General features: G+C 37.6%; 1 protein-coding gene across 4 annotated transcripts in view; it reads right to left on the bottom strand.

Moving 5' to 3' along the window:
* MAP3K15 (mitogen-activated protein kinase kinase kinase 15) overlaps positions 1-20469 on the bottom strand; it is a 92864-nt gene that overhangs the window by 32379 nt on the left and 40016 nt on the right. For all 4 annotated transcript variants that reach the window (XM_054838231.1, XM_054838242.1, XM_054838259.1 and 1 more), the window contains 6 exons: positions 19568-19761; positions 16947-17115; positions 15536-15642; positions 2712-2882; positions 1534-1646; positions 320-479 (listed from right to left, as the gene is read on the bottom strand). In XM_054838231.1, coding sequence (XP_054694206.1) covers positions 320-479; positions 1534-1646; positions 2712-2882; positions 15536-15642; positions 16947-17115; positions 19568-19761 — 914 coding nt within the window. The remainder of the gene's footprint in view (positions 1-319; positions 480-1533; positions 1647-2711; positions 2883-15535; positions 15643-16946; positions 17116-19567; positions 19762-20469) is intronic.

The raw sequence follows: 20469 nt of genomic DNA, 5'->3' as shown, positions 1-20469 counted from the left end.
GAAAGCAGCAGCTAGCTAAACTCTAAAAAGAATGGTTCCACAACCTTTTCACAATTATTTCACAAGGAATCATCACAAAGTTGCAAATTATTTCTTATAAAAATATGCTTCAATGGTATATAAACCAAACAATGATGGGTAACTTAATTTCTTACCTTCCCCCTTCCTTCCCAAAATAAAAGAACAGAGTATAAAGTCAGAGTTACAAAGAATCTAAGATGGCAAAATCCAGTTAAATTATCCAAGTGACTACAAGATTTTTTTCATTTGTTTATCTCCCCATAGTTGGGTACTTAAGCTACAGCCTTCTACCACATACCACACTGGAGGTTTCAGCTTAAAAAGTTTCTCTGCTGCTTGTACTGCTTTACCGACATCATTAGCCAGCATGCTCACACTGAAGAACTGTCCCACATCCCAGTAATTGTTCATTTTTTCTAGGCTTCCTTTTCTTCCCAATAAACTGTTTAACCGTACACCTGTAAAATTTCAATTTCAGTTAAAAATCATATTTTTCTATCAGTAAAACACTAATAAATGTTTTTTATCGGTAAGTCTATCAATAAAAGACTAATAAGACTTGACTAAGCATTAGTGATAAAAATAAAGTGGATCAAGTTTTTCCCAGGGAAAAAAAAAAAAAAATCAAACATTGCCCAACACAGAGGCTGGGTCTGCAAACAACATCCCCAATACAGTTCAGACAGTCAAAACTCCTATTGCACAAAGTGTTGAAAAAGCTCTTGTGGTACCTGTCTGGGCTATCTGCCTCCTGATTCGCAGTGTAAGCTGCACATCTCCGTGTCCTCAAGATCTGCATCTACTGCAAAAGATCAATGACTACACAAGTCCACCCCAGAGTAAGGTCAGGGGAATGATTTAAAGCCACCTTTGCATTCTTCTCATTTAGCATTCAAGTATGTGTTTCAGATAGGATCTGACTCCAAATATAATTTTCAACTACTATCTTTCCAGGAAGAACTGTGTATCTGTTTCTATCAAATATTTTCTTTATAGACATATAGTGGTGAGGTTTAGTTAGCACCTACATGGAAGATGTGAATCTAGGTAGAAAACTAGTTACTGTCCAGGTAGATCCTTCCAGGAGATACTTCCTGTGGATCTCTCAGTTCAGGGACAATGGAAACCCTGTGGACCCTTCCCTGGCATCCCTGAGGAGAGCTGGGCCACACTCTGTCACTTCTTATCTTTGTCCCATGTTGGCTATGCAATGGGATAATCTCTGTGGTGTAGTAAAGACAGTTTACGGATGGTGCTGAAGTTGGTCCTTCCTCATTCCTCTCCCGTCTCTGGGACCCTTTAGATGGGCCGAGTTACTAGAAAGCTGCGGCAAGGCAACAGGGAGAAAAACGGTCCTTCAAGATCCTTGTGTTTTAGCCTGCTATCCAGGACCCACCACTAAAAAGCCTGAACTGCCTTTCTGTCTATGCAACCCATTTCTATAAGCATTTTGTTTTCTTCACAGGGAGAGAGGCAGAAAACTTGTCTGTGGCACTGTGTGTGGATATTTACCTATTTTTCTCAGTTCCATTGAGCTTTCAAACTGTTGTCCTGCAACAAGTAGCAAAACTGCAAGATTAATTCCAGAATACAGAGTTGACTGGAGTTCAAATCCTTTGCGATACCTGCAGAGAGGAGTCAAGAACTCACATGTCATTGTATAGAAGAACTGAAATACTGCAAAGTTTTGGTAGGTATTTTAAGCTATTAATTTACTGTAAGGACTATATGGCTGGTTGGTAGCAATGGCACTCTTTGCAAAGAGCACTTGAAAGAAAGTAGCTTTTTGTCTTATGGTGAGAAAGAAAAATGGCTTAGTTTTATGTCCTGCCACCTTGTGTAGTTTTGTGAAAATAAAAGAAACTGGTTACTGCAAAATTCTTAAATGCAATAGAATATAATTATAATTACATTAATAAATTATATAACATAATTGTATGAATAAATTGTATTATTCATATGAGAAAAGCATTGAAAATATTAGTCTTCAGTGCAAGTTTTAAACGAAGGGGCCAAGCTGGTGCAGGATGAAGAGATCCATCTGAAACTTCTGAGTTTACTACTACCCATCCATGTTGCACTAATCATGTTGAGGTGATTTGGGGGAGGAAAAAGAGAGAGGGGAGTATTTCAGTTACAGTACAAACCCACATTGTACTCATTATTGTACTCAGCAGTAGTTTATATCATTATACAAACGTACCTATGTGAACAGTATGCCAGTGACAGTCTGTGTGCATGTGCATGCCTTACTTTCTTAAGAAAATTCATAGTGCAGTTTATCAATATTTTTCCTTATATATGGTAGATCATTGCATTCCCTGGGGATTCAGCATGGAAACCGTCCTTGCACAGAGGACCAACTAAGTCCCATGATCTCACTTGTACTTCATTTTGGCCTTGAAGCAGATTAATTGTATATTTTCTCTAAAAAGACGTGGGTGAATCATCGTGTGTCCCCCCCAGTAAACCAAGTGTATCATTTTATATTCATGATAGTCTATAAAGAGAAGCAAGAAAACACATATCCAAAGATCTGGTGCTCAGTAAACCAATTACTCAAACAGGACCCTGAAAAAAAGAGGCAAGTAGAACAATTGATCTAATTCTTACAGCCTTGCTTTTCATAACCAGAAGTAGAAGTCTGAAAACATTTTTAAATAGATATTTTTGAGGTTCTTTTCTGTTACCATTCAATGGCATGATCTCGACTATCGGTATCTTTACAGTCAGAATCCAGAAACATATCCTTGTAGATCCTCCCACATAAGCAAAACATATCTGGGGCAGGGTGATCACATGTCTGCAGGACTTGAAGCATAACTTGTAGTGCCTTCTCTCTGTCACCTGCATTATTTCTTCTGAAATCAAATACAGAGAATAAAATAAATGAGTTCAGATCAGAAACAGTAACTGCAAGATGGTGGAATAACATTATCCCCCATCTATCCCACAACCCATCCATCATTACTATATACAGACTTGACTTTATTTAGACTGATGTATGACTGTTGATTGACTGATAAAACCCAAATGTATTCTCCTATCATGGGACTCTACTTCTAGCTTATGTAAGAACTGATTTAAGCCCAGAACTCCTCTGTGAAAAAAATCTGCCATCTAACTTGATTCCTTCCTGTATAAGCTGACAGACTCCGCACATCCTGCAGCGAGAAACAAGTGCTTATTTATTGTTCATTTCTGACAATACTTAACAAAACTGGCCATTTTCAGCATTCAAGATGACAGTTCATTCAGCTATGCCCAAAATTTGTAATCTTGAATCCAGAGGAACCAGAGCTAATACCAGGCAATACCGACTAAGTACAGGAGAAGCCAGGTCCATCCTATTTTAGCCAAAAGAATGATGGAGCTCAATATGGGGCCTTTGAACTACAACAAGAATAAAAGGGTAAACCAAACTGCATTTTTTTCTTAATTAAAATTCTTCAGATTAGAGAAAAAATTGGAAAACAGCTGTCACATAGCTTCTTTTGACAAATATTTAACAATTGTATCAGTAAGAAATCAGTGATTAAACAACATTTCCATTCCTTATTATTATTAAACACATCAGAATTTTCGCTCCCTTTACCTTGCTGCTTTTATAAGTTTTGAATTCACTATTTACTGCAAAAAGTGACTTAGAACAAACAAAAAAGTCTATTTGCAAGAGTAATGCAAACACAGCTTAAGAGTTTAATAGCTTCTTCAAGACATTTTTTAATCACCACAGAGATTTAAAATATTTACCAACCCCTTTTCAGAAATGTTTACAGTTTTCTGATCCCTACCTAGGTATCCAGGAACAGGCTTACAAGTAGTATGATTACTTTGTCAGCAATACTGGTAGCAGATAACGGTTTCTGGTAAATTTATTATTTGCATGCCCTGAAAGCATTAATATTTACTGTGAAGTGGCTCAGTTCCTTAGGTAACCAGCTGATGCAATAAGACCAGTAACAACATATCTGTAGCAAAATTCAGGCTTCTGTGCATGTTAGGTGATGGAGAACATCTAATAAGATTAAACAGATTTGTAGCTAGTTGTGCAGCCTTTATCCTGCCTTTGATGTCACTGGGAGAGTGCAGAGTGTAAACTTTCACAGCAAGTACTTGAATACGTTTTAAAGCATTTTTTCTTCAGACTGACTGTTGTTCTGAAATGAATGCTGGTCTTCTCTAATGAGCACACAAGGAGAAAGTTAAGAGGGTTTTTTTTCAATTTTAAAAGAAATAAACAGAAGTTAAATAGTGTGGGGGTAAACTTATTACACAGGCCAGCATGCTGTAACCAAACTTGTTCTCAACTAACCAGATTCACTCAGTAAGAGTACCTAAGTTTCACTGCTGTTAATATGGACACAGATAAAGTTGAGTAAACAGAGCTTAGAATAAAATTAGGCCCTAAAATGTACATCCAACAGCTCCCAGGTCATGTGTAACATGGTCACAGAAGTCAGCATGTGTTCAAGCTTTTGCTGAAAACACAAGAAATGCACAACTAGTACCTAATTTAGAGCACTTCAGCATGGAAAAAGAAAATTAAAGAATCACTGCTTCCCAGACAAGACGAACTTTGACTGAAATCTGCCTTGCATGAAAACAGATTAAATATTAACGATAATATAAAGAGGTGTTATGTACTGATTGAAAAAGCATAATTCTAAAGAAAAAACATGATACATAAAGCAAGACCCTGCTTAAAATAGGACACTGTGCAGATTATCACTTCTGGACATCGAAGGATGAACCTGTACACACCAAATACAATATTAGGAGCATTTCAAAGGACCAGTCCCTAAATAAACAGTGTACTAGAGGACTCAAATTAAAATTAAAGGCTTCTATCTCTTATAAAATATGGAAAAATCATCATTAAACATATATTAAAATAAAATTTAGTACATGACAAGCATACACTAATCTAACAGGGTATTAATACACAAAAATAAGTTTAGATATCTTTATATTAAACCCTGTTTTTCACAGCAGCAGAATTTGATGCTTATTGGGCAATACAAACCCAACATACCAATTACAATAATCTACAAATTTGGGAACAGTTATTGCCTTCTAAAGCAATCCCAAAAAGAGAGGGTTAACCAAGAAAACAAACGAACAAACAAACCAACCAACCAACCGAGAAAAATCACGTAATTCAGGCTCCAAGCAACTTCTCTAAGTCAATATGAAAATATACTCTTGGATAATATGCAGAACCTGTTACTTGGTTACCTGGACCAATACAGATTTTGATCTCTTATTTCATACCCCACACTTTGTCAGATCTGCATGTCTGAGAGCTTATAATTCGTTTCAAGGTGTCTCGAAACAGGTCTGTGGTGTTATCAATACAGTAAAAGAGATTACCTTAAACCCTCAAGGCTGTAGCATTGACTGCTATTTTTCCTACCCAATATCAAATATATTAGCTTCCCCATCCTCCCCAGCCCTCATTTAAAGCCACACTAGAGCGAATCACAAAAATGAGGGTTGGAAGGGACTTCTGGAGGTCATCTAATAGAATCTCCTTCTCAGAGCAGGACCACCTCTCCCAACACTAGACCATGGCAGCCTTGGCTTTTCCTGAAAAGTTGAATCTATTAAACGTCCAAGGATGGAGATGCCAGAGCCCCTCTGAACAGGGGAAGCTAAAGTACTGTATGTTATGATCTACAGTCATGAGAAGGAAGGCAGAAAATGTTCTCTTTATGGAGTAAATTGGTGAGCCAGGTGAGACATTCTGCAAAGCAAATCCCCTGAATATGAAGTTTTATAAGCCAGAGCAGAATCTCAATAGGCTACTACAGAACGGACCCTACCAGTTCATTTTACTGCTCATTGGTTACAGTGCAGCTTGCACTGCAATACCTATGTTCCTCATGGTATCACACAAACCAGTCACTTTGGGGATGAAATACAATTTTGAAATAGGCATTTTTCATTAGTGGTCTTCAACTCGCTCTTAGTCTCTCCACATCTGGGAGAAGATGCATTCTACCTTAAACAAGTCTGCATACACACGCAGTGAAAATATGTTACTCTTCATGGTTTGTCTGGGTTTGGGGGGGAGCAGTTTTTAGAATCACTAATCACAATCTGAAAGATCTTTCAAAATACAGTTTTACCTTTACAACATATATTTTAATGATAAATAAGCTAGAAAAAAAAAGAATACTACTACAATTTATTTAGAAACTATATTAAAGCACTTGCCTTAGGAGAGCTGTTAATACTACCATTTCCCCCCACTGGTTTCTTTGTTAACAGATTTTAGTTCTCTCCCTACAAACCTTGCCTTACAAAAATTTGCACAGAAACCAAACAGAGAAAATCAGTCTAAATTATGTGAACATGATAACTGCAAAAGCTACTGCCAGTGAGGAGAGAGATCTTCAAGTTACTTCTAAATACTAGGGTAATTATGAAAATATCCTAGTGCTCAATAAAACACCGCCAAAAATCCCCCACAAGCAAAATGCTGGGAATTAAAACGAAATGGACAGAGAGTAAAAATTAAAAACATCATGATGCCTTTTTACAAATACCTGGCACACTAATCTTCAGTACTGTCTAGTTTTAGGCTGTATTTGAAAAATAAACTAAACTATTAGGATAAGGAAAAAAAAATCAAAGGGAGAGAAGAACTATCAAAGGTATGTATGGAATGGTTTCTGTATGAAGAAAGCTTCAATAAACTAAGGCTTTTCAGACAAAAATGACTATATATTTTTTTTTTCCCCTAAAAAAAAAATGTTGGCCTGCAGGACACCTTCATAGCCTCTAATCACTTCTTCTAAATTAGTCTCAATGTTCTGTTGCCAGTTTAGTTTTGCCTAACAGTTTGCATCCTCCAGAAACTGCTCACTGATTCATTTGCCAATTTGCTAATTTGCTCATTGCGGTGTTGCCACTTGATTTATCCATCTGCTTACTCTACCATGTTTCTTTAATCACTGAAGCAGTCTTCTCACTTCCCTGTCTACACAAGTCTCTTTTATCTGTCTCCCCATCCTGCCCAACTATCTGCTCCTCCTTTACCTCTTACTCACTCTGTAGGGCTACAAACCTGATGAAAACAGCTTAGCACATAATAAAAACAAATTTTTAAGCATGTGCATATAAATATATATACTGAACAAGTAGAAATGAAGTGTGATCAAGCTACAGTGGAACTTCAGTTTTGCGTCACATGTTCTAATTTGCTGCTCTCCACCCCATCCTGCTGTCACATTTTGTCTTAACCCAGGGTTGGAGTCAGACATTCTTATTCACAATGAGAGGTATTCAACTTTCCTCTGAAGCCAAGGGACAAGCTGTAAAGTGAAGCAGTATTGCTTCTTCCAAAAAAGATGATACATTTAAAAACTTTCTACTACTAAGTTATGACAGGATTTTTTCCGTCTCCCCCCATGCCATCCCCACTTCTCTGCACTCTCCTCTCCCCCTCAGAAAGAATCTGCTGAGCCGCAACTTGGCACCTTCAGTCACTTGAATTGGGGCTTGGCTTTAGAAGCCCAGAGGTACTCTATGCTGCTGAGACATGTTTGCTCATTTCCATGGGGGAACAACTACACCACCAAGCAGCAAGTCCTAAAGGATGCGCTCATGTTCTTTCCTTGTGTTCTACTCACAGCATCCTCCTTAGCTATTGGTATTTAAGGGACCTGAGACATTCTCAGGTTAAACATCCATTAACTGCTAATGGCACCAGAAACACACCCTCCACAAATCAGTCCTGTCCCCCATCCACCTCCCCCACAGTTCTCTAGACATCTCCCGCATTGAAGCTCAAGAATAATTTGTTGAGCTTTGCTTCAGTTCATCTGAGTTTTCTCTGAATTTGTACTAATGAAGGGAGGTTACAAAACCAGCAATCAATCATCATTTGCAGAAAGCAGAATCTCTTTACAAATCTATCCTCCTTTTCCGTTCCCAAATGTACTTGACAAACACAAAAATTACTATTGGGGTCTCAGGAAGTCCCTGAGCCATAAGTTAGTGGGAGCGTTTAGGGAGATTTATCACTATACATTTTCCTGTCTCCGTACTCTTCCCCAGGTATCTGCTGCTGACCACTGTCAAAGACAGGAATTTAGGCTAGAAAGAACTATGCCCCGAACTAGTATGGCCATCATTATGCTGTTTCTCTTCCCTAGCTCTCAAACATCATCCAGAAATCAAACTCACATCACAGCCTCTCACCTGGAATAACACTGCCTTACAGCAAAAATAAAATTATCTTTTTTTTTCTTTCTTTTTGATTTCATGGTTTCACACTTCTTTCTTCCTCCTCAAATCCATTCTCTTCTCTGAATCCTCCTCTCCTCTGCAGTCATTAGAAGGAGTCCTAGTTTTAAATATCCCTACACCAAAAATTATTCTGGCGTCACAGGCTAGTTTTACCAGCTTTAAAGCACTGGTATGGTTAAGGAGCCAGAACTACACTCAGTGAACCAAGTCTTTGTCCAACAAAGTTAACAGGAACAGCATGGATTTCACTGGGACAAGAATTAGCTTGCTCTGTAAGTAACAATTGATATAATCTTTTTTTTTTTTTCCACCTTCTTGTTCCCATCTTCCCCTATATGGTTTGTTTCCATCTGTCTAGCTGGAGAAGACTATATACTATAGAAAACCGTATGTCAGTGAAACATAATTCGCTCAAGGGAATCCACCTTTGGCTTCCTTTATATTTCATGTTGACTTATTGATTTGATCTTCTCGTATTATTTTAAGGCCTCTATAACCAGATTTCTTGAAAAACAATGCACAAGGGAAGAAATCAAACCATAACAAGCAATTCTGAAAATGTTTCCCAAAGAACAGTCCATTCAAAAACACTAACCTGTTTTTTCCAATCTATTCCTATATGAATCCTGTTTATCTTCTGATTTTAGCCTTGAAGCAACTATCAATAGTTTACTGCACATATTACAATTAAAACCCCACCCCTGATCTCACTGTCACATTGCAGAGGAAATGTCAGTGAGACAACTTAACCGGTTAGTATAAATAAAACCATTCATAAAATAACTGGTCTTTATATGATACTGTGTTCATTTAATGTACAATACCTGTGCTTACAGTAATGGTATGTAATTAATAATAAAATATGTGTTTTGAATTTTCTTGTATAAAAATAGGACATTGTTAGTAAAATATGCCTTAATGACTCTGTAGCAGATGATCTGAACTGCTACTAACTGTACAGAAATCTACAGTAAAAAAGATTTAAAAAAAAAATCTTAATTATTGAGGAATACAACAACTAATTTGAATTAGAGTTATTACACTTGCACTCTCACTTAAAACAAGAAACTAAATTGTGAGTTAAGTCACATTTCACTGAGGATGCAATTTGATTGTAGCACCTTCAGTATTTTAAACAGTGAATGAGGAAAACAAGACCCTAAACTGGGCTTTGAGACCAGAACTAAATTTGCAAGTGTCCAGTTAGATATGACAATGAAAAAAACCAGCTTTTTTTTCCACCTCATATACAATTCAGGTGCTTCATGCAAGCCACTCATATAAAATGAGGAATGCCATGATGAGGTTTTTACTAAATCTGAGTTATCACAGCAGGGAACATTTTAAATAACCCACTGTTTTTCAATGGGAATAATTTCCTGTGGCTACTATTATTCACAATTACTAGTGATTTTCTACTTGCACCCTGTTACGCCCTTCACTTGCTAATTGCCCTTCTTTATTATTGTATTGGAATACGTTGCTTGTTAAAACACAACATGCTGAGTTAAAGAATAGTGACTGCAGCTGCCCTCGTCCTTAATATGAGTGAAGATAGAGCTGCCTTGGAAAGAGACTGAAGTCTTCACAGCTCTGGCCTCATGCCAGGGCTGGGTTTGGTTTTAAAGTCTACTCTGTTTTGAACAGAATTTGGCATACCCTTTGGCCTCTTTGCAAACTTCCAGAACTTGATAACTCCAGTCCTGGTAAATAAGGCCATCTGGAAAACACTCAAACATAAATGTACTGCGAATCATCAAAAACTTTGCTATGCAGCCCGAAGTTAGTGAAGTAGATCCTAAGCAAACAGCCAGCTGCCAAGCACACTTAGCATTTGAGTTAACTATAAATATCTGTACTTTATCTACCTGCTATATATAGACTACAGCAACAGGAAATAAAACAATAAAGAATAAATTAGCATCCTTTTTTATTACTCTCTTAACCTGATTACAAGCAAGTAAAATTCACAGAAATGGATCGCGAAACTTTCCTGTCCCGTTGACTTTGATCATGATTTGTACTGCTCATGTGACTTGCTCAATGCTTATAGATAATTCGAGGCAATATAAAACACAGAATAGGAAATGGCTCATTTTATTCTAAAATGATTAAATAAGAGAAAATAGTGTATAAACCTTTTTTTTAAAATGCAGTATCACAGTTATTTCTTTCTACAAAAGACTTGGTGGAAAATAATAGTAAGCTTTTCAAATCAAACTTTAAGGCCTTCTTTCACTGTTTGGTTTTATTTTTCTAGATGGATCAAAAATTTAACTGTTGCTTATAATTAATCCAGATGACACCTTAAAACATTGAAATACTGTGATTCCAAACACAAAAGGTATTAATATATGCATATATAATACATTAGCGAAGCATATAAAATCACCTTATATGTCCATCTCCCTTAAGAAGAATCTTGGGCTTTTTTAATTAAAAAAAAAAAGGAAGAAAAAAGCCATAATACTAGAGAAACAGTTTTAACACCATGTCATACATGCAGGTAGTATTTCTACCTTCTTTTCATTAATGACAGCCACAGCCTTCGCACTAGATATTCAGGCAAATTACTTATTGGACGGGTAACTGGATGTGTTCGCGCGTTCAGCTTCTGTAAGACATCAAATCCCAGGGTGAAAGCTTCCACAAAAAAAGGATCATTGACCAGCTCCTCTGTGTGTGAATCTAGAAATTAATCAATAAAAGCACTTGGCAGACCTCAGCTATAAGAGTAGTACATGAAAGAGCTCGTCCGGCAAGAGCCAGGTCCTAAGGCCAGCAGTAAAGCTCATGAACTCTAGCTGTAACTCACACAGGACAGCAGACTGGACAAAAGTAACAGACATAGTGATGGGCAAACCATGGTACAGCACAGAGGAACACTCCTTAAAACCGCAAAAACCTCAAATTTCAGAAAAAAAACCCAGAAATTCAGGTCACCGTTATAACGTAAATTCAGGCCCCATATGTGTACTTGCCAGTGTAAAATTAAACTGTGTGATCAAGGCAGGGTGTTGCGTGGTTTTTTTGTTGTGGTTGGTTGGTTGGTTTGTTTAAAGGAAACATGCCTACTGCTCATCTCATACAACAGCTGGTTTTACTGTGAGGTTCGGCCATGGACTTGCATTCACTATTGGTGTTGAGGCCCCTGCCTCAGGAGTTGGGATGCAGGTAGAGCAGAGGCTGGGAGCTGCAAGAGAAAGGACAACCATACACGTAAGGCAACTGGAGGCAATCCTACATGACTGTCATCTAGCTTTACGCAGGTCCCTTCACCCAAAGACTTGCCACAGAAATGTGCACTCCTCATTTTATAGGAACGCTAGCTTTAGAGCTTGAAGGCTAATTAATAAAGGTGCATTTACATTTATTGTTGAAGACAATGGGATTTTTAAATACATTTCATCATACTTTATATTTCAAAAGACAAATCACCCTGTAGACACCTCAATTTGAAAACCTTTAATAAGTGAACTTCATGTATCTGGTTCCATATCTGTAAATATAAGTAAACACCATTGTTCTATTTCTCCATGACATGGTGATAAATTACTCAGGTATTGCAACAATGAACATGAAAGGACCCATAAGAAACTAATGATACTTCAGGTGTGGGGTGGAGGGCTGTGGCATATAATAAATGTGTATTTATTTATCATATAGCACTGTTACACCTTTAACAAGAAGATCGACACAGAATATTGAGATACTGACCAGCTGACCTCCAGCTATTCCAGTGTACCACACCAGACAAAGCTCTCAAGGAAAAAAATCAGACAGCCTTCAATTAGACACACATTTAAAACAGAGGAAATAAAATGGCAACCTTAATTCAGAAATTTCTTAGCTTTCAAGAATCTGGAACTGTGACAACATCCTTTCATGGTAGCTCTCATACCTCATCTTCTCCTTACACAGTGCCTGCCTCCCAGGCAAGGTATACCTATGGACTGAAGCAAACAGCCATCTACATCTGAAACACCCAGCTCTCAATTACACAGCATCTTACTTCATACCAAAGCTGTGAATACAAATATTGAAAACATTCATGTGGCACATTTGGGCTGAACTTACACCTAAAGATGTGTTCCTTTCCATGCCTAAATTAAGATACAATCAGACCTAAATCTCAGCTGGAAGACAACAAGGAACAACGTCTTCAACCAACCAACATCTGTATAAAAGAAAGCACTCTGCTCTGCTTGTGTGTGGAGTCAAAATTAATTAGCTTAAGACACTGATAGAGGAATGGCCTTTTGCTCCCTAGGACTTCTAAACAAACAGCCAGGAAGGTGATCTTTTTAGATAGCCCAGGCTTGGAAACAAGTACAAGCCTGTCATTGCAAACATCCTTTATTAGCCTTTGCTATTAGACATAAGAGATGACAAATCTAAGATGGCCTCAACAGTCTGCTCTGAAATGGAAACCAGAGAGGAAGACAGCAATCTAGGAGAGGGGCTGTCCTTAAAAACCTATGTGAATCGGGGTACCAGAAATAAGCATGAAAATGTCTGCCTCCCCTACATATGATAATAGTAAGTGCTTTAGTACCTTTCTGCACAGTACTCTGTAGGCAGGCCCAGGCTTACTTTGCTCATGATCCAAGCCAGGTCAGACCCAGGCTGGCTCTGAACCAGAAGACATGCAGCTAGGCTGGAACGGTGCTGAGTCTAAAGTAAAACATCCCTGTCCCTTCCCTTAGCACGACTTGTTAACTTGCACCCAGAACTGCACACAACTGTGGTTCAGTTTGGGCTTGTGTCCACTGACGTACCAGCAAAGACAGGAGGCCGCCAGAAGAAATCCTCCACCACTTGCCTGCCACATCGCCAGCTCTATGCAGCACTAGAGTAACACGGACTTGAAACTGCTAAGTGAAAACAACTGGCAACAGAACTCAGTTACAGAGTCCAAGAGGAAATAAATGAATGACTTTCTCTGTTGATTATGATCACAGTTCTGGTACACTTTCATAATGAAATTAAGCAAACATTAACTTCGGCAGGGTCTGATATTCTTACAGCTGTTAATTCTGTTTTGCTTATTATGTATTTTGCTCCTGGTAGGCTCAATCAGTTGTACTGAGCAACATTAATACTATTCTGTATGCTGAAATTAATAGAATATTAAGTGGAAACATTGTTCTGTATTATTTATAAATAGATTCTGATAGAACTCGTGAAAAAAGAATTTGTTTTTGAAACAGAAAAAATAAGTGATTGAAAAATCCCATGGAAGTAAGATGCTAAGAGCAACACCTTAGCGGTCATTTTGTACTAAGTGGACTTGTTCTGAAAATACTCAAGTCTTAACTTTTTACTTTTGTCCGTCATTTTGTTTCAAGAAGGCAAAAACATCTGCAGAAGCTAAATTCTGCATTCTTACTAATGGAAAACTGGTCATTTATTTCTGAAAAAACTTTTCCATAAAAACGTTTAAATTGTTCCCACAGGAAAACAAGGAGAGTCAATACTATTTCAGGCTAGTGATCGATTTAATGAAACCTGTTGATGGGGAAAGCAAGTTCACGAGCAATTCATTTTGTCTTGTCTTACCAGGGCGCTATTGGCATTGCCAAAACAGAAGATTTAATGGCGTGAGGTTCACGTGCTGCTCAAAATAGAAAGAATTTGAAGACAAAGAGAGTAACAAAGCTTGCCAATTGTATTATGCACATCTAAATGAAAAGTTTTAAAAACTCATCATATCAGGATATTTTCCTAAGGACAAGGCATGACCCTAGCATTATTCTTACTGGCAAGTTTAAACATCTTGAGTCAAATTCCTGAAATTATAAAAAGTTGGACAAACTTCTGAAAAATAGGGCCAAATCCTTTTTGTTGAAACCACTTCTCAAGACATCAGTATGATATTTTAAGGAGACTTGAATTTCAGAATCTTTATAAGATCAAACCTGCAATTTTTAAGGGTTGTGGGGAAAAAAGGTAGAAAAACATACTATTCAATAACAATAATATTCAATAATAACAATAATAACTATACAGCCAAGAACATGATTTATAATTTACATAACTTAAAGAAAAGTCAACACACTGGCTTCTACTTTAAAATACTGCCTTGTGTGGTACATTAAAAATTTTATATCAAAGGTGCATTTTTTTCCCTTTTATTTTTAAGCAGCCTAATGAGAAAACTATCTTTCATTAGGTGTGATAAATACCAGAGCAAACTGCAAATTATATAAATGGATTCTCTCTGTCTTCATATATTCAGATCAAAATTTTCTGAAAGATACATTTCCGTGAAACAAGTTAACAGACAGTAGATGGTTAATCAGCTAAGATTTAATGGTCTACATTATTTTTTTTAAGAGAACAGTCTATCAAATGCTGTGAGAAGACTGTTCTTTGACACAGTGATATCCAATAATTTTCTGAGCAATTATTTTGCATTTACTCCTAAGTCTGATGAAACTGTCAAATGGCACCAGACTTATTACCACTTTCCATAAAATGCCAAAGGAACTGCTTTTCTAGATCTATTATTAAGTTCTTAATCCCTAGGACAGATGCCATCCTGATGCTGCCCAAGCTAATTTTTAGTTAGACTGCAGGTCACAATTTTTAATAGCATGTGGATTGCATCTAACCAGTTACTTTTACAATTACATGTGATTTCATTTGTATAAGATTTATTTTCTACAATACAATCTTAACATAATTCTTTAGAAATGAAGTAACTGTTATAGATAGGCACTACAGAAATCTGTAGCTAACTAGAAGAGTTCAATAATATTTCTGTGCTTCCTAATCTAGCAATGTGCCTGTAGGTCCAGATTGCCTTTCAGCCTTTCAAGAAAGCTGTATCATGAATGTGTATTCATGGATCAAGCAGTGCTTGTTAACTATTACTTTAATAACTCACCCATAACTCTGTTATGCTAAACTTTTCAAGACGTTCAGAATAATCAGTGACTCAGAATAAACAATCTCAGTCTGACCCAGAACCCACTGGTATCACTGGAGTCTTTCGCAATTACTCAGGTGGCCTTTGGAACAGATACACTCTCCTCAGGCCAGGTTGTTCACAAAGTGGGGGGTGTTGGAAAACAATTATTTCAAAAATTACAAGCTATCCTGGTGCACAGGAAGTATGGGATTAAGGAAAGATGATTGTGGTGAATATCAGTGTGTGCAGAAAGGGAAACTCTTATTTGATATTATCTGCACTATAAATTTATATGCAAGCCCATAAGGAACAGCAATAAAATGAAACAACCTCAATCATCCTTACCGATTCAATGCAAAAGCATAATGAAATTTAATGTTGTGTTGATCAGCCAGATCACAGGTAGGAAGCATTTCTAGTGTTTCTACCAGCTTCACCATAGCATCATAGTCCTGGTATGAATTTTAAAAAAAAAAAAAAAAAAAGAAAGAAAATAAAAGAAACTGAAAGCAGAGGAAAGCATCACTAAACTAAAACGAGTCATGATTGCTAGACAGTATCTCAGGTGACTGTTCCTAGAAGAGTCAGTGAAACAGCCACAAACTCTGTGTAAGGAATTAACCAGGGATTTTGTCTACCCATGTCAATACTTGCCTCTTCCTCACCTCAATGCCATTGCCCAAATTACTGAATCCCTCTGGCCAGTTTGATTGATTACACTCCCAGCACCAGGAAAAGGTGATGAATCTGGCTTTTTCAGGCCTTGTTAAGGATTTCTGATGAATGACACCTCATCAGGTCATCACAGACTCGAGCACAGTTCATTCTGCAGTACGTCAGCCGGTTGTGCATTCATTTTGGTTTCTCGGGGGTAACCCGCATATACATTGCTGAAGAGGCCAGTTTACTGACATCACAAATGCCCCCACATTACTTAATTTGTTTTTTCAAAACATGTTTTGAGATGATTACATTTCTCAAGGGAGAAGACCTTTCAAAAGAATGCAAATGATCACCAGAGGCGATCAAAATGAAGTTGGATAAAGTGCTGCAGGAAAATATGCATCTCAGAATGGAAAGCTGGATAACACAGGATGATGTGGTCACCCACTGCTCTCATGACCCATTTATACTTAGGAAATAACCAACTTAACTCCTGATGGAAAAAAAAAATCCATATAATGGTTGGAAGTATATTTTAAAAGGGATGTCAAACATACTGTCAGTTTGAAAATATAGTATGCAGGCTGAGTTTTAGCAAAAGCAGAACTTATTTTAAAAATAAAATCAAGAAAAACAGGTACAGTTATATTTTAAAACCAAATCAATGCTTCTTTGAATGACAGTTCTCAACTTGGGCACCTCTGGCCAATACAATGGTCACAACAAATGCATTTTATTAATTTCTAAATATATCTGACTTCGGGGGTGAGATAGGAAGGGAAGGGAAGGGAAAAGCTAACATCTTGTTTCAGTAGGGAACTTTTTCTTTTTTTTTTTTTTTTTTTGAAGGAGGTTAAAAATGACTAAAAACAAAGGAGGAGACCTCAGGAAGTCACCTAATCTGTGTCTCTTGTTCACAGGTAAAATAAATAAAGCCCCTTAAGTTGACAGGCAAGTCAAACTGTTAAACAATGTAACAATTTAGTGTCAGCTTTGAATCACTGTTTGAATTAACAAACAATGAAATATAGAAGAACAAACAAGAGCCAAAATCCCATGGTAAAATAATCTTCCTTAGTCTTTAGGAACATACCTGAATATCTCTGTAAGAAAGAAGCAGGTTTATGACAATGTCAGAAGTCAGCACTTCAGTATTATCCATACGAAGCTTAATCCTGGCCAGCTCCTTAGCCAGTTCATCTCCTTGATACTTCTCTCTAGCTTTTCTAATATCGCTCAGCAGTGTTTCTTTGTAATAGGCACTAAAGAAATAGAAGACAGATATATGGGAAGAAGACTGTTAGATATTTCTTATGAAACATGGTCATTTTTCTAATAAAAAGCATAATTTCTAAAAAAAGTACCATTTCCTCAGTGAGGTGCACACCAAATGTTTCCACATTTTTCATTAACTCTTTATAAACATTCCACCTTGCTCCACATCAGACCGTGGGGCTATGTGGCAATACGTTTATAATCAGGGTTGTGAGAATGTACATGTGCTTTCTTTGCCCATTACTGACCATGACAGGTGTGGTACTTTTTATCTGTATCCTAAAGAAGGCAGCAATTTGGATAATAAAGTGACACAGAGAGGAAAGACCAGTGTGATGTAAAAAGGAGGTAGATGATTTTATCATGAAAGGAGAAAAGAGGCTTTCAAACAAAGAAACTAAACCAAAAACAAGCCACCAAAAGCCAACTTGGTCGCAATCTGTTTGACGAACATAATGCATAATGTGGGCAGGATCGATGTAAAAGCCCCCAGTAAGCCCATCTTATTTACACTAACAGTGTACAATGCAACACCAGAGCTTTTGTAGAATACAAAATCATATATACATTATCAATACAACAGTTACAAATGACCTGGACAGGCTACTTAGAGGAAACTATCTGGAGCATTTTATGGAATCTATAGTTTGGAAGTTAGCAGATGACACCTGACAGATAAAGCACATACAATACCTTTTTTCTTTACAAATGAGTATTGCAAAGTATTCAACTTAGCATAAGCCCTACACATAGCAAAGAAAACTAAGTTCTCTGTCTAATACGTATCTTACATATAACATGTAAGATATGTTTATAAGGCGAAGCAGCAAGGTCACAGTAAGCTCTATTGGAAAGCTTTTAATAGTTGTTTTACTGTCAGTGGAGGTTTGGCCTAATTCATCATGGTTTTCCAATCTCAGGTTTCTATCCAGCATTGCCTTCTACCAGGCTAACGATAATTAGTCCTTCTTATGCTAACCAAACCAAAGGATGATACTGGGTAATGTTTTTCAAAAGTATCCAAATGACTTAGGAATGGAAGTCTCAGTTTCAAGAATGATGCAATACTTAACCTTTTCAAACTTATTCAAGCTTTTGGCAGGAATGAGGGACCATCTAGCTACATCTTTCTCTTCACAGGGATCTACCACAACAGTGTCTAATTCTGCAGCCGTACAAAAACCTCTTTCAGGCACTTCAGCCTGAAAATGGGACAGAGAAAGGAGGCTTTACTGTAGGACTTCAGAACATAATTATCAAACCAAAATCACGCACAACTCTGGTCATAAATGTCGAAGTATACAGGTAGCTTTGGACAGCTGATGCCCAGAGCACCATTTCACAATGACACAAATGCTAAGTTTGCTGCTACCAGCACCAACTGTGCTACTAGTTGCATGAGTCTGCCCTGCTGAGCACAGCCCTCCTGTATGCTGACCAACTTTACTGAGTTTCTGCCCCTTCTATTGTCCCTTTCCTCAAGGTGGGCCTGTGGTGCCTGCATGTAGATTCCCCTCTAGCACTGTTTTGGAGAAGCAGGAGGCAGCCTGCGCTTCTTCAGGCCAACAATATCCCAGTTGCTGCCCAGCAAGGTGCCAGAGAATAGCAGACCTGCCATGGATGGAGGTGTAGGGGATAAGGTGTGTGTGGGCAGGGTCATCTATAGGATCCTAAGAGTGGGACCAGGTGAGAAAAGAATTTTTTTAGGCGAGTCTTTCACTTGGGTGGGATGGCAATGGGGAAAGAGAAAGAAATCTGAGGGCCCTCAGCACTACCTCATGCTTCAGACACTAGGAAAAAAAAAAAACCTAGAAGCTCAGTCTCTCCCAGTGTTTTCCAGAAATACAAACAAAACCAGAGTACAGGGTGAGCAATCGAGAAAGAGAGACTTCCACTTCCAGCCCCAATCCTCAAAACTCCAACAGTCCTTTGTAGAAGTGGCTGTACAGTATCATGTTTATTAGGTGATATCAGAAAGCTAATTAAAAAAAACAACACAAAAAAACACCAAAAAACAAACCATGGAAGTTACATGTGATTGTCCATTGCTGCCATATGTATACAATTATTTGGTGACAGAAAAGGAGTCTTTGGCTTTGAGCTCTATGAAGAGGCTGTTATCGTATCTCCTATTACAACCTGCTGCACAGTAATTTATACTTAAGCACTTTACCTTACCCATGGACTGCCTTTGCTTACTGATATTTCAGAAAGTAACCATAAATCAGTTTCTAGCATAACATGGTTAGTTAACTGCAACAGCTGCAGGACATCAATACAGAAAGCAGTAAAGTTAGCAGCTTTGTTTAACACTATATAAAGTGCAGTGAAAAATAAATAATAAAAAAATAATCAATGCTACTAGAAATTCTGCATCTTTTTTCTAACATTAAAAAGAGACTATCAAAGGTTCTGGAGGTGTACGTTTTTTAAAATTACCATGATGTAACATGAATGTCCTTGAGAAGGCTGATAAACTTGTCCACCAGTGGGACACAAAATGGCCCCAGGATATTGTCCCAGCTGGGTTGCATATACTCAGAAGCTCTTCGTTGGGCATCACTTTCACAGCAAAAGTAGTCAGCACAAGGTGTGACGATGTATGGAATAAAATAATAATTGCCGCTGGAAGCCTAAAAGAAAAACAGGCACAGTTTAGAAAGCAAATGTAAGTGGAAACTTGCTTGTGTATACACAGTATCTTTTACTGTCAGAAAAAACAGCTAGATTAGGGCTGGTGCATTATGAAGCTTTAGCACACTGTTTAACACAAGATTTGCAAGCATTAAATTCAAGGAATTTTCTGTGGAAAAGTTATAAATATTAACAAGGGTGATGAATAAGGGTTTGGATCTGTTAAGCGACCATACAACAAAACTGTTCAATTTTTTTATGTGATACATGGACCCTAATATGGTCTGACAGTTACAAGCTAACCTTCTGCTCCCCAATTTTTGGGGTCAGAGATGTACTGGCATCCTCTAGGCTCACTCTGTGCTAGGAAGGATATGATGCAGAGCTCGCCACAAAGAGAGAGAGAAATACAGAAACACAGGCATTGGAAGGACTTTATGGAAATGTTTCATTCAAAGAAGCCTACAAAACATCTGCTGCATGCTGCCATCAAACACCAAACCAACCAACAAAACTTTGAAATGTTTTGTAATAAACATAAGACTTTTAACACAAAATTCTATAAGTAAAAAGCAAAAATTCTTAATATGCCACATAAAAAGTGTGGACATAATGAAGGTGCTGAAAGGGGAGAGGAAACAGGAAATGCCCTTCAGACCCCAAAACAAGCAAGTTCAGAGTCTTCGACTCCTAAGCAAGACCCCAAA

This window comes from Grus americana, chromosome 1, assembly GCF_028858705.1.
Source record: "Grus americana isolate bGruAme1 chromosome 1, bGruAme1.mat, whole genome shotgun sequence".
Taxonomy (NCBI): domain Eukaryota; kingdom Metazoa; phylum Chordata; class Aves; order Gruiformes; family Gruidae; genus Grus; species Grus americana.
Note: the sequence above shows the minus strand (reverse complement) of the source record. Positions and strands in the feature narration are given on the sequence as shown.